General features: G+C 45.6%; 1 protein-coding gene across 1 annotated transcript; it reads right to left on the bottom strand.

Moving 5' to 3' along the window:
• Positions 1-4947: 4947 nt before the first annotated feature.
• On the bottom strand, positions 4948-5139 carry LOC114677410 (cytochrome c oxidase subunit 7C, mitochondrial-like). The gene has a single exon (XM_028846932.1). It carries the CDS (start codon positions 5137-5139, stop codon positions 4948-4950), a length of 192 nt encoding a protein of 63 aa, XP_028702765.1.
• Positions 5140-9203: the final 4064 nt, after the last annotated feature.

A 9203-nucleotide genomic window follows, 5' to 3' on the forward strand; every position in this document is an offset into this window, starting at 1 on the left:
AGAATGGGGAGGCCTGATAACATGACTGCAAGTGAAATATGAGTGTTTGGGTCTTGGTGTCAGGCCACATCACTTTACTCTTAGTCCATATAGTTTTTGGCTGACTCCCCCTCTCCCCGCTCAGGGATGCTCACCTTTGGAATATAGTCACCATGTTTGAGGAAGCCCAGGCCACGTGGAAAAACCACTTGTAGGTGTTCCAATCCATAGCCTTAGCTAAGAAGGGTTGCCTGGGTAGATGGAGGATGGAACAAAGGTGAAGAAATTAAGTCAACATGCTGCTACTCAGGAATTAACCTACTCCACTAATAGTACTGCATTTCTGTATGTATCAGGCACTGTTCTAGAAGTTGGGCCAGGTGTGGTGGTCCCAGCTACTCTGGAGGCTGAGGCAGGAGAATCGGCTGAGCCCAGGTGATAGAGGCTACAGTGAGCTATGATTGTGCCACTGCACTTCAGCCTGAGTGAAGAGCAAGACTTCATCTCCTTTTTTTTTTTTTTTTTGAGGCAAGGTCTGGCTCTAGCACCCAGGCTGGAGTGCAGTTGTGCCATCTTTGCTCACTACAACCTTGTCCCCCCTAGGCCCCCACACCTGACTAATTCTGTTTTTGTTTTTGCTTTTTTTTTGCCATGGAGTTTCACTCTTAGTGAAATAGTCAGTGGGATGTCAGCTCACTGCGACTTCTGCCTCCTGGGTTCAAGTGATTATCCTGCCTTACCCTTCTGAGTAGCTGGGATTACAGGTGCCCGCCACCATGCCTGGCTCATTTTTGTATTTTTAGTAGAGATGGAGTTTCGCTATATTGGCTAAGCTGGTCTCGAGGTCTTGACCTCAAATGATCCCCCTGCCTTGGTCTCCGAAAGTGATGGGATTATAGGCGTGAGCCCCTGTGCCTGGCCTGACATGTGTTGATCCTTAATAAACATCTTATACCCCAGACTTTATCTTAGCATCTGCTTCTGGAGAACCCACCTGCAACAGAGCATTCTCTTGCCTTTGGTTGATTTGTAGGTTTTCTTTTTGTTGTTGTTGTTTGTTTGTTTTGTTTTTGTTTTGTTTTTTGGGGCAGGGTCTTGCTCTGTTGCCCAGGCTGGAGTGCAGTAGTGTCATCATGGCTCATTACAGCCTCAACCTCCTGGGGCTCATGCAATCCTTCCACCTCAGCCTCTGGGTAGCTGAGACTACAGGCACATGCCACCACGCCTGGTTAATTTCTTTTTTCTTTTTTTTTTTTGTATTTTTTGTAGAGATGGAATTTTGTCATGTTGCCCAGGCTGGTTTTCAACTCCTGAGCTCAAGTCATCCACCCATCTCGACCTCCCAAAGTGCTGGGATTACAGACATGAGCCACCATACCAGGCAATTTGTAGGGTTCTTTATCATTGATTACTTAACTATTCACCAAGTTAACTTACAATGTTTATTTTGTTAAGGCTTTAAAATATTCCATTTTGGGCCAGGCACCGTGGCTTATGCCTGTAATCCCAGTACTTTGGGAGGCTGAGGTGAGTGGAACATCTGAGGTCAGGAGTTAGAGATCAGTCTGGCCAACATGGTGAAACCCTGTCTCTACTAAAAAATACAAAAATTAGCCAGGCGTGGTGCTGCATGCCTGTAATCCCAGCTACTCAGGAGGCTGAGGCAGGAGAATTGCTTGAACCTTGGAGGTGGAGGTTGCAGTGAGCCACGATCGTGCCACTGTACTTTAGCCTGGGTGACAAAGCGAGGTGACAGAGACAGGACTCTCTCTCTCTCTGTCTCTCTATTCCATTCTGATTATGATTCAGGAGAAAAGTGACTATTCTGAATGAAGATCAGGCTGAATATCATTGGAGTGCTTATTTGGAAAGGTTGGTAATGCCTTTCTCATTTCTGCTAGCAATATATATTTGGCTGAAATTAGACTTATTTTTATGAAATTACTGCATCAACTGGCCATATACAGACTGCTGATTTTCTATTTTCTCAGCCACCATTCTGCTTTCTTTCTTTTTTTTTCAGTGAAATTATTATTTATTTATTTATTTATTTTGTAGAGCTGGGGGGGGTCTCACTATGTTGTCCAGGATGGCCTTGAACTCCTGGCCTTAAGTGATCTTCTTGCCTTTACCTCCCAAAGTGCTTGGATTACATCTGCTGTTTTCTGATAATTTGATATGAATCATCAAATGGCCTGAAAAGAAAAACTGCAGCCAGGCATGGTGGCTCATGGTTGTAATAATACCAGCACTTTGGGAGGCCGAGGTGGGAGGTTCCCTTGAGGCCAGGAGTCTGTGACCAGCCTGGGCAACATAGTGAGACCCTGTCTCTACAAAAAAATTTAAAAATTAGCTGGATGTGGTGGCGTGTACCTGTAGTTCTACTACTCCAGGGGCACAGGTGGGAGGATTGCCTGAGCTATAGAAGTCAAGGCTGCAGTGAGCCATGATTGCACCACTGCACTCCAGTCTGGGCAACACAAGAGAGACCCTGTCTCCCCCACCTCCCCACAACCCACCCCCCTGCCCCCGCCCCTCCCAAAAAAAAAAAAACAAAACTGCTACCGATGACTAATATCAGGCTCACATCTAAGATTCCCTTCTCTGTGGAATCTTGCCCCTTCAGGTCCTCGATGCCTTGGTACCACTCTGATGACACCCAACAAACGATTTCCCCTGTCTCCGTTTTGTTCATATATTCCTGGAGAGACTGTGTTGGTATGTTACAAATTAATCTGCCATGGCTGGAGGCAGAATTGTCAAGGGTCCCCTTCCCCTCAATTCATTAATTTTAGCCAGTAGAGGTGATTTCAAAGAGTAGATGTTATCTTTCAGTAAAGAAGAAGAGGAACTCAGATTAAAAGGTTAGTAGAAAAAAAAGTTGGCTGTTTTTAATAAGACCGAGCAGGTTCTGGAGAAGTATGCATTGAGTTTTCAATTGCAATTGTATTTCTTAGATTCATCCTTAATTAAAAAAACATGACTTTCACTTATGCACAAACACATTCAAATCTTAGTTCTTCATGTTATTAGTTTTTGTTTCCATTTGTCAGTTTTTTAAATCTCATTACTTTAATTACACTTAATGAAAGGAAAGTTATCATAAATCAAATTTTCAAGAATTTAGGAACTCATTCCTCTATTCGTAAAAAATCTTTAAATTTCTAGTTAACTCTCAATTATTTAGAGTAACAAGTAGGATACCTTTCTTTTCATAATTTAAATCAATGAATAATTTAAAATTATCTTTGGCTTTGGATACAGGTTGTAAATTGCTTGTTAAAGATTTATCTTCCTGATTATATTTTACTGAAACAAATATATTGACTTTTAAATTTACCCGTCTTGGCCAAACTATATTTCCTTTTTTGTTTTGTTTTGTTTTTAGAGATGAGGTCTCGAGGCTGGGCACAGTGGCTCATGCCTGTAATCCCAGCACTTTGGGAGGCTGAAGTGGGCAGATCACCTGAGGTCAGGAGTTTGAGACCAGCCTGACCAACATGGTGAAACCCCATCTCTACTAAAAATACAAAATTAGGTAGGCGTGGTGGCATGTGCCTGTAATCCCAGCTACGCGGGAGGCTGAGGCAGGAGAATCGCTTGAACCAGGGAGGCGGAGGTTGCAGTGAGCCGAGATCCCTCCATTGTACTTCAATCTGGGCAATAAGAGCGAAACCCTCTCTCTCAAAAAAAAAAAACAAAACTAGAGATGAGGTCTCACTTTGTCACCCAGGGTGGAGTGCAGTGATGCAATCATAGCTCATTGCAGCCTCAAACTCCTGGGCTCAAGGGAGCCTCCCACCTCAGCCTCCAAACTGCTGGGATTATAGGTGTGAGACATTGTACTCAATGTAACTTTTCCTTTCTACTGTGTGTGTCAAAGTTTACATGTGCTTTTAAGATTGTACACATTCTTCATCACTGTCTTAGTCCATTTAGTGCTACTATAACACAATACCATAGACTGGGTGATCTATAAGAAACAGAAATTTGGGCCAGGTGCAGTGGCTCATGCCTGTAATGCCAGCACTTTGGGAGGGCAGGTGGATCACTTGAAGCCAGGAGTTCAAGACTAGCCTGGCCAACATGGTGAAACCCTGTCTCTACTAAAAATACAAAAATTGGCCAAGCATGGTGTCATGTGCCTGTAGTCCCAGCTGCTCAGGAGGCTGCGGCATGAGAATTGCTTGAACCCAGGAGGCAGAGGCTGCAGTGAGATTTTGCTACTGCCCTCCAGCCTGGGTGACAGAGCAAGACTCTATCTCAAAAAAAAAAAAAACCAAAAAAAACAAAAACACCCCAAAAAACTAAATTTATGGGCTCACAGTTCTGGAGACTGGGAAGTCCAAGATCGTGAGGCTGGCACCTCATGAGACCTTTCTTGCTGTGTTATTCCATGGTGGAGGGCAGAGGGGCAAATGAGGAGGAGACAGCAAAAGGAGGCTGAATTCATCATTTTATAAGAAACCCACACCTTTGGCTGGCGCGGTGGCTCACACCTGTAACGCCAGCACTTTGGGAGGCTGAGGATGCGGATCACTTGAGGTCAGGAGTCTGAGATGCCTGGGCATCATGGCGAAACCTCTTTTTTACTGAAAATGCAAAAATTAGCCAGGCATGGTAGCACATGCCTGTAATTCCAGCTATTTGGGAGGCTGAGGCAGGAGGATCACTTGAGCCCAGGAGGTGGAGGTTGCAGTGAGCAGATATCACACCACTGTACTCCAGCCTGGGCAACAGAGCGAGACCCTATCTCAAAAAGGAAACTCATCCCATTCCCAAGATAACAGTGTTAATCCATTCATGAGGATGGAGCCTTCATGGCCCAATTACTTCTTTTTTTTTTCATGTCATAAGTTTATTGACAAACATATCTAGTATGTCATGAGTTAGAGTTTGATCCATTTCCAGAGACTGTATCTCTTAAAATGCTCTTCATATCTGTTAAATGGATGAACTGAAATATCCTTATGATTTAAGCAGTCGGTGTCTTACTATAAGGAAGGGTGCAGCAAATGTAGATCCAAAATACAAACACATCTTAACTAGTAACGCCCACTTGTTTTCCACTGAAAATGGCAAATTCTTCCCAGGGCCCTCCTCATAGTGGCTCCTGCGGACCACAGAGGTTGCGAACCTCCGGATGCTCTGGCCCAACATAGTGAGGCTGGAAGCTCTGCGAAAGGCGCAGAGACCGAGGACGGATGAAATGGCGGCACCTCACCAAGACCTTGTTTTCTTTTTTTTTTTTTTTTTTTTTTTTGAGACAGAGTCTCGCTCTGCCTCCCAGGCTGGAGTGCAGTGGCGTGATCTTGGCTCACTGCAAGCTCCACCTCCCGGTTTCACGCCATTCTCCTGCCTCAGCCTCCCGAGTAGCTGGGACTACAGGCGCCCGCCACCTCGCCCGGCTAGTTTTTTTTGTATTTTTTAGTAGAGACGGGGTTTCACTGTGTCAGCCAGGATGGTCTCGATCTCCTGACCTCGTGATCCGCCCGTCTCGGCCTCCCAAAGTGCTGGGATTACAGGCTTGAGCCACCGCGCCCGGCCCAAGACCTTGTTTTCACGGCCCAATTACTTCTGAAAGGTCTTACGTTTTAACACTGTTGTAGAGGGGATTAAGTTTCCAACACATGAATGGGGAACACATTCAAACTGTAATAATGTCTTGTGGCATTCCGTGGTGGTATATAAGACACCCCACAATCATTAATTATGGTGATTTGGAGTCCTCTATAAAATTGATCTTTCAACTGTGCATAGTTACCCTTTCTTTTCCTCCTTTGTATCTCTTTTTTTTTTTTGAGATGGAGTCTTGCTCTGTCGCCAGGCTGGAGTGCAGTGGTGTGATCTCGGCTCACTGCAACCTCCACCTCCTGGGTTCAAGTGATTCTCATGCCTCAGCCTCCTTAGAAGCTGGGACTACAGGTGCGCGCCACCATGCCCAGCTAATTTTTGTATTTTTAGTAAAGAGGATTTCACCATGTTGGCCAGGATGATGTCGATCTCTTGATCTTGCGATCTGCCCGCCTCGGCCTCCCAAAGTGCTGGGATTACAGACGTGAGCCACTGCGCCCAGCCGGTCTATCTTAATAATAACAACAATTTGTGCCTCCATTGTGCTTTGTATTCAAGGAATTTCAGAGACTCTAGAGTCAGCTCACACCTGTAACCCCAGCACTTTGGGAGGTAGAGGAGGGATAATTGCTTGAAGCCTGGAGTTTGAGACCTGCCAGGGTAGCAAAGCAATACCCCCTCTCTAAAAAATAAAATAAAAAATATATACACACACACGCACACGCCTGTTTGTGTAGATTAGAATAGGATACAGATCTATTGACAAATGCTATTAGAAGAATCATCTTCCCCCAGCTGCCTGCTGGGATTCAGTACCTATGAGAAGGCATAGAAACTGCCCAGCAGAGCAAAAGCTATCTATTTCACTAGGAATTTCGATTTTTTTTTTTTTTTTTTTTTTTTTTTGAGACGGAGTCTCACTCTGTAGCCAGGCTGGAGTGCAGTGGCTCGATCTAGGCTCACTGCAACTTCTGCCTCCCAGGTTCAAGCAGTTCTCCTCCCTCAGCCTCTCAAGTAGCTGGGACTACAGGCGCCCACCACTATGCCCGGCTCTTTTTTTTTTTTTTTTTTTTTAGTAGACACGGGGTTTCACCATGTTGCCTAGGCTGGTCTAGAACTCCTGAGCTCAGGCAATCTGCCTGCCTCGGCCTCCCAAAGTGCTAGGATTACAGGCGTGAGCTACCGTGCCCAGTCTTCACTAGGAATTTCTTTTTTTTCTTTTTTTTTTTTTGAGACAGAGTCTCGCTCTGTCGCCCAGGCTGGAGTGCAGTGGCCGGATCTCAGCTCACTGCAAGCTCCGCCTTCCGGGTTCCCGCCATTCTCCTGCCTCAGCTTCCCGAGTAGCTGGGACTACAGGTGCCTGCCACCTCGCCCGGCTAGTTTTTTTGTAATTTTTTAGTAGAGATGGGGTTTCACCATGTTAGCCAGGATGGTCTCGATCTCCTGACCTCGTGATCCGCCCGTCTCGGCCTCCCAAAGTGCTGGGATTACAGGCTTGAGCCACAGCGCCCGGCCTTTCACTAGGAATTTCTTAGACTCTCGTACTGTCGCTGTGACATGCGAACAGCTCACTTCATCAAACAAGATAGCCTTACTCAACTGGGCCTGCTTCTTGCCAAGATCTCTCTCTACTTTTTTTTTTTTTTTTTTTTTTTTTTGAGACAGAGTCTCGCTCTGTCGCCCAGGCTGGAGTGCAGTGGCCGGCTTGAGCCACCCTGCCTGGCTGATCTCTATTTTTAATTCTCAAGGCAGTCACTATGACTTACTGACTTATACTCAATGTACATCCAGTTAGTTTGTTTATTCATGTAGGGATTAATTTCAGACCTCACTTGTGTAGGTAGCATCCGGTTACCAGTCCTCCACTGTTTACAGCATACAAGGTCCTCTTTGTAGAGATTCCCACCTTCCTATTCAAGGGATTCTCCTGCCTCAGCCTCCTGACTAGCTGGGATTACAAGCTTGTGCCACCACGCCCAGCTAATTTTGTATTTTTAGTAGAGACGGTGTTTCTCCATGTTGGTCAGGTTGTCTCCAACTCCTGACCTCAGGTGATCTGCCTGACTCAGCCTCCCAAAGTGCTGGGATTACAGGTGTGAGCCACCGTGTCTGGCATAATATCTAATTTTTCTTTGAAATTTAGTGCATTTTAGCTGGGGTCTTTCACATACCCAGGCTCACCTCTTATATCTGTTTGACCTTGCCATTTCTTATAGAGACAAAACGAATAAAGAGAAGGACATTGGAGAAGAAAACATTTTTGTTCTTCATTCCTCATGACTATGAGCCATAAAGATCTTTAGGAAACTCCTAAGGAAATCTATACTTCAGAGAAAGCGGGGCAGAGGGGAGTTGCTGAAATGTATCTGATTGTGTAGCAGGGCAAGGACGAGAGAGACTTTGGTCGTAAGGAACAGATGGTGATGATGGGATAAGAGGTCTGAGGCCACAGCAGAAGAAAATAGAAAGTCTTCTGGTAAACCATCTGTGCCAGGACCTCTCTCACGCACGGTCTCATTGAGTGTTTCCAAATGTCTTCCTTGGAACTCTAGTCCTATGAGATGTCTCGTAAGAAGAGGAACCTGGGTTTAAATATGTTTGGGAGATGCTACATATCACATTCTTGTCTTGAAAAAGTCCTACAATAAGAAATCCATTTAGAGGCTGGATGCGGTGGCTCACACCTATAATCCCAGCACTTTGGGAGCCCGAGGTGAGCGGATCACGAGGTGAGGAGTTTGAGACCAGCCTGACCAACATGGCAAAACCCCGTCTCTACTAAAAATACAAAAATTAGCCAGCTGTGGTGGCCCATGCCTGTAATCCCAGCTACTTGGGAGGGTGAGGCAGGAGAATCACTTGAACCTGGAAGGCGGAGGTTGCAGTGAGCTGAGATCGCACCACTGTACTCTAACCTGGGCGACAGAGCGAGACTCCACCTCAAAAAAAAAAAAGAAAGAAAGAAAGAAAGAAATTCATTTAGTGTCTCTCCTTCATCTCATTAGCAGGATTGCCATGTCAAAGGAGATGTGCTTTTAAAATGTTGGAAGTTATTGCAAATTTGCATATATTTCTATGTCAACCAATGGTATATGAGACCTCCTTGTGACCTAGAATTTCCTGTTTTTTTTTTTTTTGAGACAGAGTTTTGCTCTTGTCACCCCCAGGCTGGAGTGCAGTGGTGCGATCTCGGCTTACTGCAGCCTCTGCCTCCTGAGTTCAAGCAATTCTTCTGCCTCAGCCTCCCAAGTAGCTGGGATTACAGGCATGTGCCACCATGTCCAGCTAGTTTCGTATTTTTAGTAGAGACGGGTTTCTCCACGTTGGTCAGGCTGGTCTCGAACTCCTGACCTCAAGTGATTCACCCGCCTTGGCCTCCCAAAGTGCTGCGATTATAGGCATGAGCCACCGCACCCGGCCCCCCTTTTTATTTTTTGAAACAGAGTCTCACTCTTTTGCCCAGGCTGGAGTGCACTGGCGTGATCTGGCTCACTGCAACCTGCACCTCCCGGGTTCAATCGATTCTCCTGCCTCATCCTCCTAAATAGCTGGCATTACAGTCACCTGCCACCATGCCTGGCTAATGTTTTTGTATTTTTAGTAGAGACGGGGTTTCTCCATATTGGCCAGGCTGACCTCAAACTCCTAAC

Source organism: Macaca mulatta, chromosome 4 (assembly GCF_049350105.2).
Source record: "Macaca mulatta isolate MMU2019108-1 chromosome 4, T2T-MMU8v2.0, whole genome shotgun sequence".
In the NCBI taxonomy this organism is placed as follows: domain Eukaryota; kingdom Metazoa; phylum Chordata; class Mammalia; order Primates; family Cercopithecidae; genus Macaca; species Macaca mulatta.